This window comes from Temnothorax nylanderi, unplaced genomic scaffold (assembly GCF_030848795.1).
Source record: "Temnothorax nylanderi isolate EJ_2023f unplaced genomic scaffold, tnyl_v1.0 TNYL_tig0006_pilon, whole genome shotgun sequence".
Classification (NCBI taxonomy): domain Eukaryota; kingdom Metazoa; phylum Arthropoda; class Insecta; order Hymenoptera; family Formicidae; genus Temnothorax; species Temnothorax nylanderi.
In genome coordinates this window covers 2,056,027-2,079,122 of record NW_027249068.1, presented here as the reverse complement: position 1 = coordinate 2,079,122, position 23,096 = coordinate 2,056,027, and the positions used below count along the sequence as shown (strand labels likewise).

The following is a 23,096-nucleotide window of genomic DNA, read 5'->3' as shown; positions in this document are numbered from 1 at the left end:
TTCCAGGATCTCTAAGCGCGCCCGATTGGCCGCCAGCGCGCACGCGCTAACGAGCGGTTCAGCTGTTGCGGACGCGGACAATGGCGACGTCTCGACGGACGGTGTGACATCCCGACCCCGACGGGCTAGATGTTCCCGCTACGCTGCCCGGACGCGGGACGCGGCTGCACGTAAACGCGCATCGGTTCGCGGACGCTGAGGACGGACCCACGGCACGCGGCCCCGGGTGTCCCGCTCTCCTTCTCCCTTCCTCTCTCTTCTTTCGTTACGTTCGTCTCCTAGCCGCTCGCGATGGCTGCGGTGAACGCGAACGCGCTCTCCAGTGACATAAGCCGTAGGAATCCCCAGGACGAGTACGAGCTCATCCAGAGGATAGGCAGCGGGACCTACGGCGACGTCTATAAGGTCGGTATCCCCCTTCGACTTGACCCTCCCGTCAACGACCATGGCGAGATGTCAATTTACCGTGTTTCCCCTCTCCGCAGGCTAAACGGCTGTCCATGAACGACCTCGCGGCGATTAAGGTTATCAAGCTGGAACCAGGTGAGTGTGATGTCCACGAAGTGTCCGGTATCATATGGTCATCGCAATCGGCTTCTCTATCTGGCTGCTCGTTGATTTTTCATAAAGTGTCATTGCAGTTTTTTTTTCTACGAATTCACGTGCAGCGACATGGGAATGTAAAAGATACCAAACGCTTGTGTGCTCTTCAGATTATCTGTTTGCGTGTACTTTGTCCTCGTAATGAAAGTGCTGAGCTGTTACAAATCTTGTTTCAATGTGACAAAGTAGGATAGTTTGGAATATCTGTGTGTCTTTTAGGTGATGACTTTGCAATCATTCAACAGGAGATCCTAATGATGAAGGACTGCAGGCATCCAAATATTATTGCATATTACGGCAGTTATTTAAGGAGAGACAAGTTGTGGATATGTATGGAGTATTGCGGAGGTGGATCGTTGCAGGATATATATCATAGTATGTGAAATATTTATTACCCAATGTTTACATAATGTCAGAAAAAGAACATAAGGCCTCGATTTTGATAGTTGAAATATTTGAGTAATATTTAAGAAGAGGAATGCAGATTTATGATAATTTATAAATGTTAAAATTAATATTTATATACATATAAAATAAATATAACGTATATAATGTGTATAATGTAATTGTATATATTATATGTAGCATGTGGTCTTAAATTATTTAAATTTGACTCTAAAGTTGTTGTAATATTGAGTTTTTATGTATTTCTAGTTACTGGACCATTAACAGAAATACAAATAGCATATATGTGCCGCGAGACCCTCACTGGTTTAGCTTACTTACATAGCATGGGCAAGATGCATCGTGATATTAAGGGTGCCAATATACTGTTGACTGAAGCGGGTGATGTAAAATTGGCAGACTTTGGCGTGTCGGCGCAGATTACCGCGACGATTAACAAGAGAAAGAGTTTTATCGGTACACCTTACTGGATGGCTCCTGAGGTACATATTCATGCTTATCGATAATACTTGAGGAGCACGTTTTACAATTACATTGAGGACCAAGCATAGCTGATATTTTTACAATCTACAGGTAGCAGCCGTGGAAAGGAAAGGAGGTTACAATCAATTGTGTGATATTTGGGCATGTGGGATAACCGCGATTGAATTAGCGGAGTTACAGCCGCCGATGTTCGATCTGCATCCGATGCGCGCTCTGTTTCTCATGTCCAAGTCTGGCTTCAAGCCACCGACATTGAAGGATCGTGACAAATGGAGTCCAACGTTCCATAACTTCGTCAAAATTGCCCTTACGAAAAATCCGAAAAAAAGGCCGACAGCAGAAAAATTGCTTCAGGTTATTTTATTATTCTTATTTTATTAGTGATAGGTACAATTTATACAAAAAAGCTGTAATATTTTCATAAAATTGCATCAATGTTGTAATCTATAAGAGGTATTTCGAATTATAGCATGCGTTTTTCCAAGGGGAGATGAGCAAGAGACTGGCTTTAGAATTATTGCAAAAAGTGTCGAATCCCAGCCATATGTTTACGGATTTGGAGGCCGACGAAGACGGAGCAGTGCCCAATGTTCCGCAAAGAATAGCTTCACGTCACACCGCAAGGCCTAGGCCGAAAAGTCCTATATCGCAACTGGATAGTGACGGTAAGATTAATAATAATTAAATAATGAATGATAGATAATCTCAAAGTATGATATAATCGTGATTATGTTTTACCTGCAGATCAAATCAACATCGATGGAGGGACATTACATAGAGACTCCATATCACCATCTGTGGACGCTAATCCAGCGTGGGACATTATGGATATCATGAATAACGTCAAGGTAAATCTATTGCAGACGCTTATTCTGTTTATGTGTTATTCACTGAGTATATTTTTCATAAAAAAAAAGTAATTGCAATATTGTATAAGTATTTTTCCAATATTATAATAATAATTATAGTAATTAATGAAAAGGCGATTTATATCGGTGATATTGAATGTCTGATTTACGTACGTACATATAGGCCGTGCACAATTGTGATGTGCATCCAGACTGTGGGATTGGATCTGCGTTTGAAGACGCCCAGGAAAAGTAAGTTGTTTTGTATTTCATTCCATCAATTTTTTTTATCGCACATATGTGCGGAAAGCACCGAAAAATATCGAAGCTTTTTTCTATTACTTCCACTAATATGGTAGTTGCTGTTTTGTTCGAAATTGTAAATATATTCCTATACATATTCAGAGCGAGATCCCAGAAATCGTTACATAGAAAGGTTTTACGTAGACTTACATAACATTACGTATCTATACAGATCTTACAACATATATATATATATATATATATATGTAAGATATTATCTTCCAAATGTACATATTGATTAAAGAGATATAGAGTAAGTTATAAGTTCAACGTAATCATTATACACACTACTAAACAAGACAGCAATATAATATATACATCGTATTATAAAAGTCACAAACATCTTACTCGTGGCTGATAGTAACTGATAAGTTACATTGCATATGGCATGTGCGCTTATGCTTGTATCATGTCATACTAGTTGTCAAAGTGAAAGAAATATGTACATTCATAACTTTTACACTTGAAACAGCAGCACATCATATTCTAAAGTATATACCTTAATAAGTATGGACATTTTTTTTATAAAGCAAAGGGGAATCGATCGGAAAGATATTATTAAATCTTTGAATACGAATATAGATTTGTATTTTTTGCAATCTTTTTCTCCCATATTATTGTTATTAAGTTATTATTTTTCTCTGCTTTTATTGCGAATTCGAAACTATTTATTTTACTAGAAAAATTGTGATAGTATATTTTTCAAAGATATACTTATTTTTGTATTAGTACACTTGGCGCAAACCTTAAAACAAGTAAAATATCGAAACGTCGTAGCAAAACTGGCACAGAGATATTTCGTATGTCTTTAAGGTAAATTGGTTTGATTGAAGTGAAAAGTTTCTTTTTATTTTTAATATAACAAAAATATGTTTTTGTATACCAAAACAAATTATGCTATTTACACTTACTCAATTTTATAAAATGCTTGGAAAGCTTTGACTGATTTGTCCCTGAATGATAGAAAAGTCTTGTAATATTAAAACGGATCAAATTATAATTCTCTCTGTAATTTATAACACAAAAATGTTATATTAAAGTAATTTTAAAAAGTATAAAAATTAAACATATATTATTTGTGGATAGAGTTAACAATATCAGATATTTAATCAGACTTTTAACCGATATATAATTAAACTTTTCTATATAACAAAAGGACAATTATATATGTATTGTACAGACAACTTTCAACAGATTTAACAATATATTGTACATATACAAAATTACACTACTTTTTGCATGTTAGGCAATAAATGTAATTGCTTGTATGATATTGCATGATAGCAAAGTTGTTATGCATTTTATTAAAGTAAGAACGATCACTTCGAACTATATCATATATACATCAACATAATCCATTTACTGGAATTATTTAATTTGACATAAAATTGAACGAAAAGAATTCATTCTATGTATTAGTAATTACATTCTTTTTTTTTAAGTATTCAAGAAAGATTTTCAACAAGACTTCCTTAGACCGTCGTTCAGTTTGTACAGAAATTGAGATTATGCCCATATCCTCGATATATTTTAATAACGTAGTATTCGGCTATAAAATATAATATTTATATCCTGCCTTTGTTAGTCCTTGCTCCCGTAGCATACCTGCTCTATGCCCTAAGTTTAGTAATCCATTCCCATTATTCTTTGTATTTTAATTTTTCTGATCAGTTTGTAATTCTAATAATTTCTCCCAACAGGAGTCTATTGCAGTACATTGATGAGGAGTTGTTGCTAAGGTATTGGCAGGTAACCCTTTTCCCTTGCACCTTGCACCTTGCACTTATATCTCCTAATTCTGTGCATAATTCTTATAAATTGCATTACTCAGACGATTAATTCGTCGCTTTTATTCGCTTACATTTGTTTGATATTTTCTTTTTTATTGCAAATATTAACATAATTTGAATTAACATGCATTTTTTTTCAATTTTGTTAGTTTTTATTTGACTCCTTTGAAATTAAATGTATAATTTCCAAATTATCCCTTACGTCGCATTCAAGTTGAATAGGGAATTGTATAATTTCTAAATGTACACACATTTGAGAGAACCAATTCAATTAATTGCGTTTAAAAAGAGGATTATATGTTGATATTGATACATAATATTTTAACATAACTAAACAACACTGAAGCTATATATAATGAAACTGATTAAATATTAAATAATATAATTAAAAACTATAAAATTGTATAACAAGAAGGAAGCGCAACTGAATATCACAAATTTAATCGACATTCACACAGTGTGATTTATAGAAAAACATTTATGTGCACAATTTTTAGATAGATATAGAATGAAGTATGTTTCCTGTTACGCGTTTGATGTTATTTGTTGCATGTTAGTTTTTCCAACATTCTAAACACACTGCAACTATTTCTATATAGTGTATCAGCCATATTGGTGAAGGAAATTTATATACATATATATATATATACAAACTTATATCACAAAATGACAAAACACAACAAAACAAAATGACGTAACACAAAATGTTTATTAATTAAATTTTCTATCATATAGGATTGCCTCTCTCGATTTTATATATTCTTGTTAATATATTTATAACTACTTGTCATACTGGAAACTTAAAACGCCATTTGGGAAAATCGATTGCAATTACGATTGCTATAGACTTTCTTGATATATTATGGATAAAATATTAAGATTATACTTTATATAGGAAAATTCTTCGACGTGTCCATTTAATCATCTCATAATCATTTGTTATGTAAAAATGTGACGTATTTATTGAAGAGCAGAAACAGTATTAATCGTTTTATCAAGTATTTTATTTTTTTATGTATGTTATTTATATATAACATATTAAATACGTTGTTTGTAAAATTTCAAGACATATTGTAGTCATACATCCAGTAGCACCACAAAACTAGTTTATAATTTTATAGTATATGACCACAGTTTCACATGTGTGCAGGGGGAATGCAATGTCGATGGTTGGTGGGCATTGCGACCAGCTATATTCCCTGCAGTAAGTAAATAATAAATTACAGTAAACACAATTTTATTTCTGATTTTTTTGATAATATATCATCGTGAAAACATGATTTATTTTATTGTGGGTGACTAATTGAAACATTGAAATCTATAAACATATAGGATCACACCGCATTATACAAGTAATTATTACTTCATTAATATGTTTGTATCTAAAATATTTAATTATCCTTTACTAAACGATATAGGTACATAAAAAAAAGTTTGATTCTATTATGCGGGGAATATTAATGGCTGACGTATCTGTTTCTGCGTATGATTTATTTCACTAGCAATATATGTTAAATTCATTCATGTATTCCATGACACCAGAATAGGCATTATATGTACGTTCGATCTCATTAACATCTTAATAACGCGATTGCCTTGTGTACTAAAATTTGCTAGAAATATGCAGCTTTACTTCTTTAACTTATTTTTCCATTATGTCTTATTCGGTTTTTTTTGTTCAAAAAGCTACCATATATTCCCAAAAGAATACACAGTCCGAACGTTTATTTTATTATTTATGATATATACATCATATTAACATATTCACTTTCTATGTATCGCTCATTCTTTATTAACAACATTTATGTTTCTCCTTTCGTGATGATTTAAAGAAAACGATTTTACGTTAACATTTGCTTAAACGTTTTCTTTTTTAGAGCTACTCTTCCATTGGGGGAATCTTCGAACGATTGCGAAGTCCATTGTCCATATTACAATGTGTCCGGTATGTAAATTATATTGTAAATTGATGAAAAGGGTCTCATTATATTCATACAACCTATCAAATTGTCCCCTTCTTCAAATCTATGTGTATGAGAATGAAGAATAGATTCATGTACAGGGTCACAAGCGAGCCCCAGACGTCACAGCTCTGTGGACGAGTTGTACGGTCTCGTCAATAGTTCTCAGTCTTTAACAGCTGTGAATGGGCAACGGCAACGATCATTATCGGACAGCGGCCCTAGGGACGAGCCCGCGCAGTCAAACGGTATATATCATGAGCTTAGCACTTGAATAATATAGATATTCACACGATCATATCGTTCCATCGTAGCCTCTTATGAAGATATTATTTTATCAGAGATCACTAATATCTTCGCTACATTCAATCGTTATTTAATATCTTTGCATAATCATTTTCAGGTGACAATGAGATATCGGCCGATCGAAATAGGGAAGGTATGAGTCCTGACTTACTGTCAGACACACCACCCGTCCCTCCAAGGAGAAGGGATCGAAAGAGACATACGCCACCGAGACCCATAAGCAATGGATTGCCTCCCACACCGAAAGTGCACATGGGAGCGTGTTTCTCGAAGGTCAGTTTACAAAGAGCGAAGATTTTATATCATCTTTTCGTTAAAAGGTGTTTTTTATTGCTACAAATCAGTCTGTCATAAATAAATAATCTTTTTGTGTTGTTATATCACAGATTATTCTTTGATCATATTATTTGTTACATACTTACTTTAATTTAAAAAAATATACATTGCGAAAATATTTTCATTTTATGTTTTTCGATAGCTATCAGTAAGATATTTATTATTTTTGTTGCAAATGTTAATAGGTATTCAACGGCTGTCCACTGAGAATACACTGTACCGCAAGTTGGATTCATCCAGATACAAGGGATCAGCATCTGCTGATTGCAGCGGAGGAAGGAATTTATAATTTGAACTTGAACGAGCTCCATGAGACTGCGATAGATCAGCTATATCCCAGACGTACTATCTGGATGTACGTTATCAAGGATGTTCTTATGTCTCTTTCCGGTAAGCAAATCTTGATCTATATTGATGCTGCTGCACGAAAGATTGATTTGTATCCTTTAAATATTATGAGCAATGTGTATTGCAGGAAAAACGCCTCAATTGTATAGACACGACTTATTAGCCATACTAAGTAAACAAACTCATAGATTTTCATTGCACATGAATAAAATACCAGAGAGATTAGTCCCTAGGAAGTTTGCTCTTACGACGAAAGTACCGGACACAAAGGGATGCACTACATGTTGCGTTGGGAGAAACCCATATAATGGGTGAGTGAAAACAACAGTTGTACATTTTTTCCCGAAAAAAAAAATGTATATTACTCTTCAATGAAAGGAAATTGTAAAGAAACTTAAGTATATTAGTGATTTTTGCGTAAAAAATTGATATTCGATATGGAATAATTAATCATATTTTCAAACTTATCTTGTTAAATAAAATTTGACAAACAATGGCGTATTTTCTAATAGGTACAAATATCTGTGCGGTGCGATGCCGGCAGGTATATTTCTAATGCAGTGGTACGATCCATTGAACAAATTTATGCTTTTAAAACATTTCGATTGCGTTCTTCCGTCGCCTCTAAATGTCTTTAAAATGGTTATCACACCTGAGATGGAATACCCGATGGTATGTGTCTCAGTTAAACAGCCATATCAGCAGAACAAACTAAAGCTGGACTTAATTAATATGAATTCGGGAGCGAGTTGGTTCCACAGCGATGAATTGGAAGATATGGATGGCTCAGGTATTCTTATATGTCATATACGTCTGACAATAATCGTTTATTTGTCTACAGTCTTTATCTTTGTCTTTAAAAACCTTTGAAAATTTAATATTTATGATCAAGAAAATGCGTCATCTGTTCTGTAATAAAAATATTGTTTCAGCAACTGTGATACCAAGACGAGAGAATTTGAACGTTATTAACGTTACGCAATTTGAAAAGGATGCAATACTCGTTTGTTACGATAGTGAGTATTATTAATAGATATTATCTTATCGCATGTCTTATCGGTGGTATTTTATTAAATTGAACATTTTTGAATTTATAGATGTGGTGAAGATGGTAACTTTACAGGGGAAACCCCGTATTAGTAAGAAGCAACTGTCAGAGCTGCAATTTAATTTTCAAATCGAATCTATCAGTAAGCATAACATATTTCCTCTATTTGTAATCCATACTGTGATCTTCATAAATAAAATAACGTATTATATATTTTCAGTTTGTCTACCTGATAGTGTATTGGCATTCCACAAACACGGTATGCAAGGTAGAAGTTTCAAGAATGGCGAAGTTACACAAGAGATTAGCGATCCGAGTAGGACTTATAGGCTACTTGGCTCAGATAAGTACGTATTTAATGATATAAAGAAGGCGATCACGCGTATTAATCTAAGTTTTGAAGAACATTTGAGAAAACAATTAATCATTACGTCTTAAACAGGGTTGTGATGTTGGAAAGTCACCTGGTTCACAGTGGCACATTGACTGAATCGGAAGGAGCGGATTTGTACATTCTCGCTGGACACGAGGCCAGCTATTAAGCATTGATCCTAAATAGCGAGCACACGCTGCATGGTCTCGCATGATATGTGATTGAACTGCATGTAACGTGAAACGACTACGAGAACGATGAGAGATTAAAGTATGCGGAGGTGAAAATTTTACAATTAATTATTCTACCGCGAACGCACGTGCGACCGACACAACCAGCGTGCGATTCAAACGATAGTCGTTGTCTCTCCGTGTAGTCGATATCGTATATAGACTGGTTATCTCCGCGATAATTTCTTTTTTTTAACGAGAGTCGTAGGGCTAGACAGTACTTTCAATAGCAAAGCTATAATGGGGAGGAATAACGAGTTTAACAAGAGGACAGAGTTAAGAGAGCGTATGTACGCAAAACTATCTTTATGCCTGATCAAATGAAGCTAATAATAGCCGCACCACTTCGAAAGGTATCGGATAAAGGCGATTTACTAGTTTATTTAGCTATATATGTATAAACTACGCTCTTATAAATCATAGGAATATAAAAAGAGGGATTTAAAATGAAATCTCGGGAATAATTCTGTTTGAAAAGTTGTGTGAAAATGAGAAAAATAAAAACACTCTTATTATATAAATCGACCCCAAGCTATCGATCAAGCTTACTTAGAACTTGATCCGTTCACTCGTTATTGAGATCTCAAAATCTCGGGTACTCGCAACTCGTGCGTTCGCGTAAACGAGTCACGGTGCGGCCTCGCTCCGCGCGTACTTGGCGCGAGGCACTACCGTGTCTCTTGATAAAAGTCGCATCAAGTGGTCTAAAATAACCAGCCGCGTCGACGTGTTAAAGCTGATAATGTCACAACGTAATATTTTTCTTCAAATTCATTTTTCCATAATTTCTATAACAATGCACAGCAAATAAAAATAAATAGAACGATCTATTTCCGAGATTTTGATTTTACTTAAAATATTTTTGGAGGTAGATATGTGACTTTATAGGAGCGTACTTTATGTAAAATGTTCTCCGTGCTTTTCTGACGTTTCAATATATAGTAAAATTAGCTAGCATACCGCCTTACTGCAAGAGAATCGTTGCGTTGTATCGCTTCAAACGCGCGAAGGTAACGAAGTTCTAGCAATGCTGTACAGATTTCCAATTTTATCTTTCTAGAATTGCATTATATTTAATGCAATTTAAGGCTTTTAGCCTTCGAGAACCGTTTAATCATAATAGCGTTTAATAGAATAAGAGTTCAACGTGTTTGTATTTTTAATGATTACGGGATTACTAGACGAGATGATATTTATATTCTTACACAAGTGATCGCATAGTTTTCGAAGGTTAAAGCGCTATCGCTGCATCCAGATGGGACATCCAAATACGATTCAACGAGATAGATATACCTGTCTTCGTTGTATAATGGGAATTTCGTGTAATCGAATTTTCGCGGAATCTGTGTAACATTAATCAAGATTATACGTGTAATTTAGTATACGGGCTGTCTCGCTTTTACCGAATCGAATTTCAATCGACTTCTCGGCGAAAATCTCGTAATATGTTTTACGGCCTCTTCACTCTCTCGACATTAACCATCCTATAATTTTGCATATAAGGGACAGAAAATTGAAGATTGAATAGAAAAACGATATTTCTATTCAATTCTACTAAAAAATTCTACAAAGTCTTTTGTTTTTCCTAATTGAAGTACTCCGAGAAAAAGGAGATTTTTGTTGAGAAAAAAATCAGTCCGATCTGTTAGAAGCGCGACACCGTATATCTTCTTCCAGAAACGATAGACCGTAGAGAGAACGACAACGATATAGAAGGAAAGTAGATAATTAAAATGTATAGCGACATAAAAAGTTTTTGAAGAATTCCATAGAAACGGATTTCCCATATAGAGATTGTATAATATCGTGTATATATATATACGTATACACAGTACAAAATTCTCTTGTATCAATGTCGCACCCTCGAGAACGTGCGTATCAAACTTATACTATTTCCAAGCTTCATTTCATTGGGCATGGGATCACCTCGATCCTTATTAAGACATTGTGTTCATCAGTGTCTCTAATCTTGGCTAATTGTAAATATGAAATACGGCCAATTTTTGCGCGACGACGACGATACTGTCGCGCAGCATTTACTTTGAGAACATTCGTCTGCGCGTTATATCCGAATCGTTTTGCTTGCGACTGCAATAACGATGATACGACGTGTGATGTCGTTAACAGCTTGATTTGCACGATGGCAACCTATAATTGATTTACGTTATTTCGTTTTACAAAATAAATCCGAAGACACAACGCAGATTTATCATCGAGTTAGTGCTCTGATGAAGCGTTATTGTGATATATACGACAGGAAGGGGCACTCAAACAAAATAGAACAGCGATATGGTCAAGTTTCTTTCATCTGTGACTTGGTATCAAAGGATCCGAGTTGCAATTTTCATCGTTCAAGTAGCCTTCTCCGTAAATCAGTCACATATAACTACGTATTAAAGAACACAATACGCGAATCTGTTCGTAGCAGCTCTTTCTTTATATCAAGTAATTTTTTACGTTCGAGACGACGATACGATCATACATATGTAAAGCGACGGAATAACTTCCATGTGATCGGTCTTAAGACTGGGAGAAATGCATTTCTTTGTTTTAACAATGGCATTTCTTAACTTGAAAGAGAGAGGACACATAGGACTTATAAAGGAAGATGATTATCTGTTTTGCGTTCACGTATTATAAAACGTTTAACTTGACTTCGACTGATTTTTAATGTCATTTAATTTAACAGAATTTCATTTACCTGCTTAAATTCGAATATTTCAAAATATTTGTTGCCGAGGTTCATAATCGATCTACTTACAAGTCGACGCTTATTGACAACATTGAAAACATTCCTTTTTTTATTTCGAATATTTGACCAATGCTGTGAGTTATATTCATTAATCGCACAACTAATTAATTAATGAACATGTTGAAGGATATTATATTTACTATATATAACGCTATATTCTATTTGTATTTTCTTGCAGGATCGATGCTAGAATTTAATATTGCTTTCTAATGTCCACTCGTTGGAAAGATTTAATTACGCACAAAATCAATTATTCATTCAGTTATATCCTGAACGCAAGTAAATAGCGCGATTAGCTCGTAAAATAATTAACATAGACGTGTTTCTCGACAAAATTGAGTGTTAATTACATTAGAGTCAAATGATTCATTTATACCCGATTGTAAGAAGATCAGGAGTTTTCGGCAATCAGCCTTGTGAGATACGTAGAACATACGTATTTTTATGTGCTTCTCGAGCTAATATTCGGCACATTTATTGTAAAGATATAAATATAGTATCTGGCACTTTTTTCCACGAATTTCTGTCGTCGAGCTCTTGCAAGTTGACGTCCTTAATTTGCATCTTTTAGGCGAAATGTAAATTGAATTGTAAAGAAAATCATCAGAGTAAAATGTATAATTATCCGCGGAATGTTAAACTATTTTGATATTTTATATGGACATTTGCGCGCTATATATTAGAGAGAGTAGATTACTGAAGAAAATACTATGCTATCGAAAAAAAAAAAAAACAAATTTAATATACATTAGCGAAGTTGTGCGAGTGTCTCGGTGAATTTTGTTGTTTCTGCTAAGTCTCTTTGTGGCGAAAATTACGCGTCTAAGATTTATATCCAAAGCAGTACAGTTTATCCTTAATGTTATTATTTACAGCAGATCCAAATGTCTGGAAATTCGTAGCGTAGCGTTTTTCTAGAGGAAGATTTAAAGATACCTTCTCAGTCATGCTCGGCGGGTGGAACTCCACTTTTGCTGGCAGTTAGCATTTAATCGGTAATTTATGCCATTCGATTAGGTAAAACTAACAGGTGAATACAATGCAGATGCGAAAACACGGAAATCTATTCGTAATACGTAATTATAATCGTTGCTCTTATGCAATCAAACACCAAGTCGACCGTTTAATCAAATTCTGCGCTGGCCGCTGACTACACATTATTCGCATATACATAAATATAATAGAACGTGCAATGTGTCTTCCCGTTATTTGCAAATAGCACACCGTATTGCTAGATGTGTTAAATGTATTCGCAATATAGCAACGTATTTGATAGTATCCGCCGATTTATCTAGGAATCCAGCTTCGTTAACACTAAGAGAACTATTCGAGCGAGTTATTGTACGAGAAGCGTGTCTTCTTTTTGCAACAAAAGGCAATCCCTAATTTTTTGCGACGTTCTCATTGTCTAGCAGGAGGAGAAAGATTGTGATATATGTCGGGAAAGAAAGACAAGAGCTATCTTTATTTCACGCGAGATACAATTCAACCGAGAATATATTCTGAAAGCAAGTTTCAATGCTATTAGAAAGTTCAGTCAAATGGGAGGATAGAATTATTTCGTTCCCGTACGGATGATTATTTGCGCAAGAGTTCTACTTCTTTCTAAAGACATGTACATTCGCGAGATATTTTGATAATGACGGTAAATAGTAACTGCAATGTTACCTGACGTGACTTTTTGTATTATTGTAAAGACAATAATTTTATTCGGAACGTCGTACACAAGTCATGAGAGACAAAAAAAGGATAGACACATCGGCATAAAGGTATATAGTATTAAATCCTTGAATCTATAGGACGGATAAATTAGCGAAAAGTGAAGAGAGGAAGGTAAAAGTAATTAGAAAGTTTTAATCCCGTGTCGCAGACCAAGTATTAGAACCGTGAGAATTAGAGAGACAGACATACATACGTACGTACACACAGTTTGTGTAGATTTCACATATCTGAATTTTGCTCGCGACCGTACACACAAATGAGAGTTTTATTTTCACAAAAGAATAGAAAAATTAGAAGATACGGGTGTAAGACACATCGATACCCGCTTCCTTAATTTTATATAATGGAGTCGTATTTTTATCATTTCTTAAACTTAAATTGATTGTTTTGAACTTATACGTGCAATACATAAAAATTTATTTATTATCTGAACGGAATATGACTTCAAAAATATTATTTAAAAAAAAATGCTTAAGAAACAAAATACGAGTACGTGATTAATATTCTGCTAGCTGTTGCATCTTATCTGCAGTGTCATATACCCGTACTCTTTCTAGCGATCTTCGAAAAATCTCTTCTATGCAGACATGTACACGTATAAGTGCTAGGACAATTAATACAGCGATAAAATGTACCTGTACACCGACCATATGGATGGTTTGCCTCTACATACGGATGTTTAAGTTTCGAATTCTCAATTCTTGCGTGTCTGAAACTTCGAAATTAAGATAGCGAATGTGTAGCGAGACAGTAACGACTGTTTATTCCTTCAGCTGTCCCTCGGATCTATTCAGACTGAATTAATTGCTCTTTAAAAGAGGGCATCACTCCAATATTATCTTTGACGTTTTCCAGTTGTGGAATGCAAAGACGATTTAAAAAATTAGAAACACTCGTTATGTCAAATTGGAACATCTATTCGATAAAATTTATAAAATTCCACTATTTTTTCAGGATTCCCTGAAATATGCTAAAATTTCTAAGTTACGAATATCCTACACTCTATGGTTAATATATGCGCGTTTTATTCAATTATGTTCAAAAGTTATCGAAAAAACTTTTGTTTATGAAGCCAATATCTATTTTAGGATACGAGAATCTCAATCCCGAATTGAAGATCCATATTTCTGATATATTTCCCAATCCTACGTTGGTTTAAAGAGAAAAACGCCGCTCATAATTCAATAAGGATAAGAATCCAAGGGATAGAAGATCGAGCATATGCACATACGGCTTACCATTATTTCCAATCAAGAAGATGACGATTAATGACACACATGCGTTACGTTTCGCATGCAAAGAGATACAAAATATTTTGAGAGGCAAATTCGTGAATTATCGTAAGATGGATAAAAAGAGAAATATATATATATAAACATATATATATATATATACATACATATATACATATATACATAAACAAATATATTTAATAAAATTCCTTGACATATATATTGTAAATTCGAAGAGATATTCATTAATCTATAATAGGATGGATTCCGATAATTTTGTTAATTAGCCGGTGGCGTTGAAGATACGAATTGCCGATATATCAGTAGTTAGTAATCAAAGCCGTAGCGACAAATAGATAACGCAATGAACGAATAAAATTATTCTTACAACTGGAAGTTAGGAGAGCGATCGAAAAAGAGATATACCGTGTTACAACGTACAGAGATTTTTAGGAATAAGGAGCTTCTGCTACATAAAATTCTCTTAAGTATCCGTTACGATATTTAATGCTCACGTAATTATTTATTTAAAGAGTACTGCGCATAATGCTTTCCCTCAAATTTTTCCACGGCACAGACAGCGGAAGTTGAACGATGAAAGATGATTCTTGTTACATTGTCGGAGACTCGTGAAAGTGGTGGACGTTAATTTATTCTTTACAGTCGAAAGTTACGTATTAGCGAGAAGTATTAGCGGGAGAAGAGTTAAGTATAGGGCGTTTCTTATAAATGTTATAATTGGAACTGTACTAGCAACTAAGTCTTGTAATTACGAAAGCTTGTATATAATGTGTATAACGTATTATATATGTTACTCTTGCGTTCGCCGAACTTTCATTTTAGTCATTTTTTATATGAATGCAGCATTGTGAGAATAATTTATAATTATAAACATATTTAATTTACCTGTATCTGTAAAAGCAACTAGCCAAACTTCTGTAAATAGACCGTCTCGTAATAAAATCTGTCTAAGGAAAAAAATATATAGATACTTACCTGAAAATTATTATATCCCGAGCACTGACTTTGCTCAAAACACATGAAAGATTTTTATATGTGTATGAAACCTTGCATTTTAATATATACATAAACCAATAACATATTACAAAGATTCTCTTGTATGCCAATGTTTTAATTATTGATCATGGTAACACGACAACGTAAGAAGTCACAGTTACAAGTGGAAACGATAGTAGAAAATGGTAGAAAATAAAATTCATTTCTACGATGCGAAAACTTGCATTTTCAAATTCTTTCTTAGACTACAGTTTAAATGATGATTTTTTCAATCAAACACAAAGTTAAATGGCTTTATAAATGCTTCGTTTAATTAAAAACTGCTCCTTTTGCTCTATATAACATAAGTAATATCAAACAATACTTAACATACAACAGTCTATAGGTGAACATTAATTTTTTTACGTTCCTATGACGATAACACGAACGTGAACGTATGGATGCGTCTTTCTTATATTTACGCGCGCATCAATCACACATTAAAATATGAATTTATTACACAATAATAGTATCACGTTATGTCAATGTTATTCTTCAGGCACATGTGAAAAATATTAAAATAGGACTCTAATTAGCTCTGCAACATCACGGCACCATGTTTATATGAACAAAGCGAAGCAAATGTTTTTACTTTCATTTAGCAATGCAAAAAAATTTCAGAATACCAAAATAGAGATATTAAAGGATTATTTTTATTTATATTTTATCCAAAAATAATTACGCAATAATTTAAATACATATATTTCAAATAAATTATTCTTCTTTAACTTGTTTTAGCCAAAATAACAATATTTTTTCTTTAATTGCATGCATATAAGTTTTTTACCAAATTATTTCTATTTTTTTCCAATTATTACAAATTTCTTTGCATATATACAAAAATAGAAACCAGTTTCTTAACTAGTATTTTTATATAATTACGTGGTGACTCAAGCAAGCTAGAGTCATCATTTGCGTGACTTAGTATAAAATCGATAATCAAAAAATTGATTTAAAACACATTGTGCTTTTCTATTTTTGACAAGAATATTTGCTTCACTTTTATCCACACGACTTACGCCGATTATGACTCGAGATTTCTATTGACTTTTCGACATGTAATCCTCATCTTGTAGGCCATCTACAGATCACGTCTCGACGTGACCTTGCAATTGACCTACTATTTTCCGTACCCAACCAGCCTGGCTCTGCCCCGCGGAAACGTCGTCTCTATCCATCTCGACGTTCCGATTATAACCATTCGCTGAACCATTCAGTGGTTGATGAGTCACATTCGCCAGTCTCGCGGTAACTCTGGACTCCGAATCACCAGCGGCATGTCCCCTCCCCAACAGCGACTTTATCTTCAAGTAATCCGGCTTCTGCGCAACGCTCGGCTTGCATCTCGCCGACGACATCTCTTGCTTCTTCTTGGCAGGTACCGGCGGTGCAATCTTCGTCTTCGCCGTCGACGCTGCTGTTGTCATCGTCGTCGTTGTCCTCGTCGTTGTCGTCACTGGTGTCGACTGCCGCATCACGAATACCTCATCGACGTCGCTGAATATTGCACTGTCCCGGAACGCCTCGTCCACGTCAGCGTCCGCGTAATTCTCGATGGTCTCGAAGCTCCTTTCATAGAAGCTGTCCGTCTCGCTCTCGTGACGCTCTGTATCCTTGTTGCTACTCGTATCCTCTTCGCAGTTTCTCCTCTCCGACTCGGCGATCTTCTTGGATTGGTTAATATCAACGGAAGAAGACTGCGCACGTTTGTTCTCGGCAAAGAGGATCATTGGATCGGCATAGTCCGACTGGGCAATTCTAGCACCCAGACTGGAACTGCCTTGCTTGTAGTAGAGTTGGGGAACTCGTTGATCACTCGAGCAATTTAGCAGCTCCTCCACATCCGAGGACGGTTCCCTCGCGTGCTGCTTTGCCTGCTTGGTCCGCCTTTTCGGGTACTTGCCTCCGGAGTTCAATGAGCGGAAATAACGTGTTCGTTCGACCTCATCATTGCACTCGAGCGTCTCCGTGCTCATGGTATTTCTCAGACGACCCTGCAAACGGCTGCCCGCCTTGAAGACATTCCGGAAAATTGTACTACCGCTACCGTTACCATTCGCCCGGTAGATCTTGTGGTCTGGATGAATATTCGCATTGTCGCTGGCAGATATTGATCGCACGTCGGAGTAAGTATCGTCGGTCAATCGTGTGTCCTCCAGCGAACAGAAGAAAGTCGAACTGGAGCTTGTCGAGGCGGCGGGCATGGGAAATTTGGCGATTCTACCCTCCGGCTGACACGTGGACGCGTACCTCTCCATATCCTCTAAATTTATTTCCGCTGGCTTGTCGGATGCAATCGTGAAAGGTCGCTCGCTCATCGGCTTGCCATCCCGCTGTAGGAAGCGAGACTTTGTCACGTTCGTCGGTTGGGAGTTTGGGCTTATCTGAAAGCTACGCGGTAGCGAACCGCTTTTAGGCGGTGAGGTGGGCAGGCCCTCGCACAATTTGGTAAGCCAAACGGCGGGCCGAGTCGGACTGTCGTTACCGTCGACATCACCTTTCACCGTCTGCAGACCTTCCCAGACGTGCTGTAGATTGTCATAGTTGCCGAAGCCCTTGGACTCGGCGTTTCCCGCATCATTCGCGTCGCTTCTCTCGTCGTTACATCGTTCCGATCCATCCTTTTCGATCCGTCCCGACATTACAGTAGAATTGATCTCCTTTCGGTCTATCGCCTGGTGATTTAACGCGCACGTTGTCGGGGATGATACGACAGTCTCCTCATTGTCTGTCGAATTCTCGCGGATACGCAGCGCTGTCTTCATCACTTTATTCTCGGTGACAATGCTTTGTCGTTTGAACGTTTCGAAGAGTGCCTTTTTCTCGTGCAACTGGTTCGTCTTACCGTTATGCGCGATCATTTCCGTCGATTTCTGAGTAGGTTTTAGGTTGTCATAGAGGAGCTGCAGCGGCTGTTGGTTTTCTCGCGCCGGTGCCGAGGACAATAAATTCCATGCGTTATTCGTCCTGATCAGTCGCTGCTCTCGATGTGTTGCCCGAGCGCGTCCTAATCTATTATTGTTGTTGTTAGTCAAACCATAATTAGCGTTCTCCGAATCACTCTCGTCCGATGTATCCGCCGAGATACGCTTGTTGAAGCGTTGATGTCGCACGTTGATGATGCTGCTGGTCCGTTGTTTCTCCAACAGCTTTTGGAACTCTTGATTCTGCATGAGAATGTGACCGACGATCTCCTCCACCGTTTGCGTCGAATTAGCGTGTTGTTCGTTATTATTTTCTTTGGCTTCAGCCGGTGGCGAGGAATTCAATGTTGCCGTCTGATTCTCTTCCTCGGTATGAATTTCGACTGCTTCTTCAGTCTCGACCGTAGTAGATTGAGCATCGCCGGCGGTTTCTTCTTCTTTTTGCTCCTCGTCCGAATGATTGAGACAAACGTACGATTGGAAACCTGGCTCGGACTTCCGTCTCCAACCGGTGAATCGATCCTAAATACATTACAACAGATTTGTTGAGATTGTACATTTCGCTGCTTTTCGCATGCCAACTCATTGTTCAAGATAGTTTCGAAATTCCAAAACAAATCTAATTATTTCGTCAAGCGAGATAAAAATATAATAAAAACTAAAAGCGCTTAAAATAATTAAAAGAATCAAAATTTGATTTAAAAAAATAATAAGGATTAATAAAACGTACAATTCAGAAAGTAAATTAATAATTTAATGAATAGGAGTGATTTCTTAGAATGTGTTGTACAGCTTTATAATAATTATGTGTAACAAGTAGAAGAGTATACATAGACTTACCTTAACTTTTGAAGTGCGTACATCCGAAGACCTGTTGAAAGACTCCCTAGAGTCATTAACATCTTCATTGTCATTTTTACGGGACGATGCAGGCGAATCCTAACAATGTAAAAAAAAATCGTAAAATTTCTTATAAATAAAGAAGAGAAAGCGAAGTAAAAAAGAGAAAACATTTTCGCTAGACCTCACCTCCATCGTAGTATCAGATTTCCTGACACCCTTTTTGAACTTCTGCCTCAGACCAGTTTCGGATCTACGTCTCTCCCTCTCCTGCTTACGTTTCTCCAAGTATTCCGGAGGGGCAGAGTGTTTCTTCGCCGATCCTTTATCCGTCAACGCGTCATCTGTTTGAAGTATTAAGTGCATTTACTCTTTGGTCGATTTCGCCTGACGATTAAAAGTATATTCCAAAGTGTTAAATTGTACCTTCTTGTTGCGTTTGACCCAATTGTAACACTAACTGTCTCGCATGCGACGGTATAACCGCATTATAATTCTCTAGTATCACTCTCTTTATCTGTAACGTCCATTCCCTCTTTTGTTCTAAATTGCGTGCCTGAAAGACAGATGGTTTAATGAGAATACAGAGAATAGCGTGTATATAAAGCCTGCTTTCCAATCAATATCAATAGATATCTCAATCAATAGATATCTCAATAATACTTACTTGCAATGTGTACTGCAACCGAGGATTATCAAAAGGTATTACGTGAAAGCTAAGTGGCTCTCCCGGGATACTTTCAATCAGCATTAGGTTTGAACACTAGAAGTATAAAAAAATAAAGAAAATATTTTATCAATTTTTATCAGTTCGAAATACTTTATCAATTCTTATCAATTTAATTATGTAATTGTACTATTCCATTGCAGCTTCAGCTTCAGACTGCATTTCAAGACCAATAGTAACGGCGTAGTTTGCGAAGCAAAAAAATGTATATAAATTCGAGAAAAATATTATTAAGCACAAAAGATCCAGCCTGACCATATATTGGTACATTTTCTATTTTGATTGTTATCATAATAATAATACTCACTTGATATACTTTACTGAAAATACTTTACATTTGTAGTTGTATTTATTTTCTAAAGAACTATAATATTTAAATATATGAAAGAGATGTTCGAGAAATCAAAGTATCTTTTATAAAGAATTGTTAAATATCCACTATGAAAATTATACGAGATAAATACATATATGTGTAAGTAGAAGTAAATTTTTTTAAAAGCCGTACAAAGAAAAGGCAAAAGGTCATGACGGAAATCGTACCATAATATGAGCTTTATAGACAAGAAGACCATCCTCTTTCTTCTTAGTCAGAAGAAGCATTCGATCGAAGAGGAAGGCGTGCCTCGGGGCCTTGGCCCCTCGCATCCTGAATCGACCTTCCGCGACCAATTCGCCACTTGTAGTTAGGTCTGGTCCCAGCCAACCGTACAGAAGTGATTGAATTTCTTGAACACGTACGGCGTGCTCGTGCCGTCTCTTCATAGCATTGATGTGTTTCGCAATGCCAGTCATTGCGGCAAGCGCAGCCTCAATGGCACTTCTGCCTTCAGCCACATTCTCTCTCGAATCACAATCGGCGTCGTACTCCTTCGATAAATTATCCAGAAGCAAATGATACTTAAGGATCCTTTGGACAGGCTTCAAAAGATAGGAGCCGAGCGGCAGCGCGTGCCCCAGAGCCGCTTGCCGTTCGCGGAACGCGGATGCGGTTTCTTCCTGGCCCATTAAATCGGTCAGTACCGAGACTGTCCTCGGATAATTGGTACAGTATTCGGTATACACTTTGAATCCCGAATTATGCTTAATGAATGTATTCGCGACGCAAACGGGATCCAGACCGCATTTCTCTATCTCCCACAAGAATTCTCTATTAAATTCGAAGATATCCTCGATATTGCTAAACAGATCGCCGAGGTGCAACCGACGCGCGAACGACGGTAGACTGTCTCTCCAGAATATGAGATAACCCTGAATAACTTGACGCAGATGCTCGACGTATATCGCCTCCGTGTCCACGATCTCGAGGAGCACCCTCTCGACGGGATTGCGATGCGGATCGCAGTAGCGCGGCCTATGGCATAAAGGATCCTCCTCGGCGCTGTTCCTCCTCCTCTGTCCGTTGTCGTCGTTCAAGACCCGACAGCTAGCTTCCGAAACCGTCACGACTCCGCTGTCCGCGGAACCCTGGGAGCTGGCACAGGTGTCGGCGAGGGACTCGACGGACGCCAGATAGGGATTGGCAGTACAAGTGTTGCCCTGATTGCTGCAGCTGCTGGAAGACGTGCTGGACGCGATCGAGCTTCCGGAGAGCGGTCTATTGCCGTTCCTATTGCGTCGTCTGTTGTACCTGAACGGGGTGGTAAGACCGTTGGTCTCCCGCCTCTCGTACATCGGCTTCCCAATGGTTTCCCCGTTTTCCTCGTGCTCCAAAGCCGCTACCGGGATGACCGTCTCCACCATGGTGTTATCGGTGGCGACCTCGTCGTATTCGCCTTCCTGCTCCTTGCTCTTCAGCACGTCCTGATGCACGGGCTTGGCTAAGTCGCCGTTTGTGCAGAGCTGACCGAATACGGAGCCCCGATAGGCAACTGGTACCCTACTTAGACGTTTCTGAAGGACCGCGGGTACGCCGCAGGACGATGGTAGGATCACGCGATCGCCTTCGTAGCCATCGCCGCGACGTGCCAGCTCGTCAAACATGCCCAGCAGTTGCGGGACTAGATCCGTGCTGGCACCTGAAAACAAATAATCCATCCCGATTAAGAGATATCAGAGCTGCGTTATCAAATACCAATGAAATTTAACGATTAGCTTTAACAATAATTTTCAGCGTAAATAAATTTCTACGGGAGGCCAGATTAATGCCAGATTCCTTTAATTGTTTATTGTTAGCATATTTTCCGACAATTTATTTCGGGCCTTATTTTCTTCAAGTATTTCTTCGAACAGACTTGATACCATTTCCTGACGTTTCATTACATGATTTGTCGCGCGAATTTTTTCACGGTCCAGTCGTTCAAACCCGTCGTAAATCAGCAATATTATAACGATTGGCAACGCAGATGCCTCTGGTAGGGAGAGTACCAGTGGAAGAAATATACAGATGAAATCTATTCTTATTAACATTAATAATAACCTTCAATTCACGCGAGAAAGACAATGGCTTCGTTCGCGTGAAAATGCTGTCGACACTTTCTTTCGTGTAATGATCAATCATTCCCGAGCGTATTAGAGATTCTGAGAATGCCGCCTGGAAATTACCGTGCCTTTCCTGGCACTCAACTTATTTCACCGAATGCAATAATTAATCAATGATCTCACGAGAATCGTCATTGTCATAGCAACGTAATGAAAATTAATTTTTCTCACTCTGCGCCACATGACATATCGAAGAAATAACTTTGCGTGTCTCATACCTAATCACTGACTGCATACACAATGACGAATATGTCTTTAAACACTTGTGAATTTCATATGATATCTTTTTTAGGTATGAATGCAAATTTTTAAGCTTGGCGGAATTTAATAT

General features: G+C 37.0%; 2 protein-coding genes across 15 annotated transcripts in view; one reads left to right on the top strand and one right to left on the bottom strand.

The window, feature by feature from the left end:
- The first annotated feature begins 49 nt into the window (after window positions 1-49).
- On the top strand, window positions 50-15,723 carry Hppy (MAP4K3-like protein hppy). 10 transcript variants are annotated; one of them, XM_071716536.1, is made up of 21 exons: window positions 51-405; window positions 486-543; window positions 823-978; window positions 1,258-1,490; window positions 1,582-1,845; window positions 1,961-2,156; window positions 2,236-2,339; window positions 2,524-2,591; window positions 3,372-3,455; window positions 4,343-4,381; window positions 5,583-5,636; window positions 6,310-6,377; window positions 6,495-6,641; window positions 6,797-6,972; window positions 7,221-7,425; window positions 7,511-7,694; window positions 7,896-8,173; window positions 8,316-8,399; window positions 8,481-8,573; window positions 8,652-8,778; window positions 8,874-15,723. In XM_071716536.1, exons 1-21 carry the CDS (start codon window positions 292-294, stop codon window positions 8,971-8,973), a joined length of 2,832 nt encoding a protein of 943 aa, XP_071572637.1. In that variant the 5' UTR covers window positions 51-291; the 3' UTR covers window positions 8,974-15,723. The 10 variants fall into 10 exon arrangements, with proteins under 10 accessions (XP_071572668.1, XP_071572685.1, XP_071572637.1 ...); XM_071716594.1 differs by having other exon boundaries at window positions 358-405; window positions 849-978; XM_071716567.1 differs by lacking the exon at window positions 6,495-6,641 and having other exon boundaries at window positions 50-405.
- A 318-nt stretch (window positions 15,724-16,041) lies between these two features.
- Window positions 16,042-23,096, bottom strand: part of Gefmeso (Guanine nucleotide exchange factor in mesoderm) — a 39,548-nt gene continuing 32,493 nt past the window's right edge. For all 5 annotated transcript variants that reach the window (XM_071716465.1, XM_071716483.1, XM_071716491.1 and 2 more), the window contains exons 2-7: window positions 20,828-22,302; window positions 20,228-20,323; window positions 19,987-20,116; window positions 19,750-19,904; window positions 19,561-19,659; window positions 16,042-19,242 (exon numbers count right to left, since the gene is read on the bottom strand). In XM_071716465.1, coding sequence (XP_071572566.1) covers window positions 16,885-19,242; window positions 19,561-19,659; window positions 19,750-19,904; window positions 19,987-20,116; window positions 20,228-20,323; window positions 20,828-22,302 — 4,313 coding nt within the window. In that variant the 3' untranslated portion in view covers window positions 16,042-16,884. The remainder of the gene's footprint in view (window positions 19,243-19,560; window positions 19,660-19,749; window positions 19,905-19,986; window positions 20,117-20,227; window positions 20,324-20,827; window positions 22,303-23,096) is intronic.

Excerpts from the sequence above, each read along its gene's own strand:
- Hppy (XM_071716536.1), top strand. The coding sequence starts at position 292 with ATGGCTGCGGTGAACGCGAACGCGCTCTCCAGTGACATAAGCCGTAGG. Across the intron at positions 2,157-2,235 it reads ATCGCAACTGGATAGTGACG|ATCAAATCAACATCGATGGA; the intron begins GTAAGATTAATA and ends TTTTACCTGCAG. Across the intron at positions 5,637-6,309 it reads GACCAGCTATATTCCCTGCA|AGCTACTCTTCCATTGGGGG; the intron begins GTAAGTAAATAA and ends TTTCTTTTTTAG.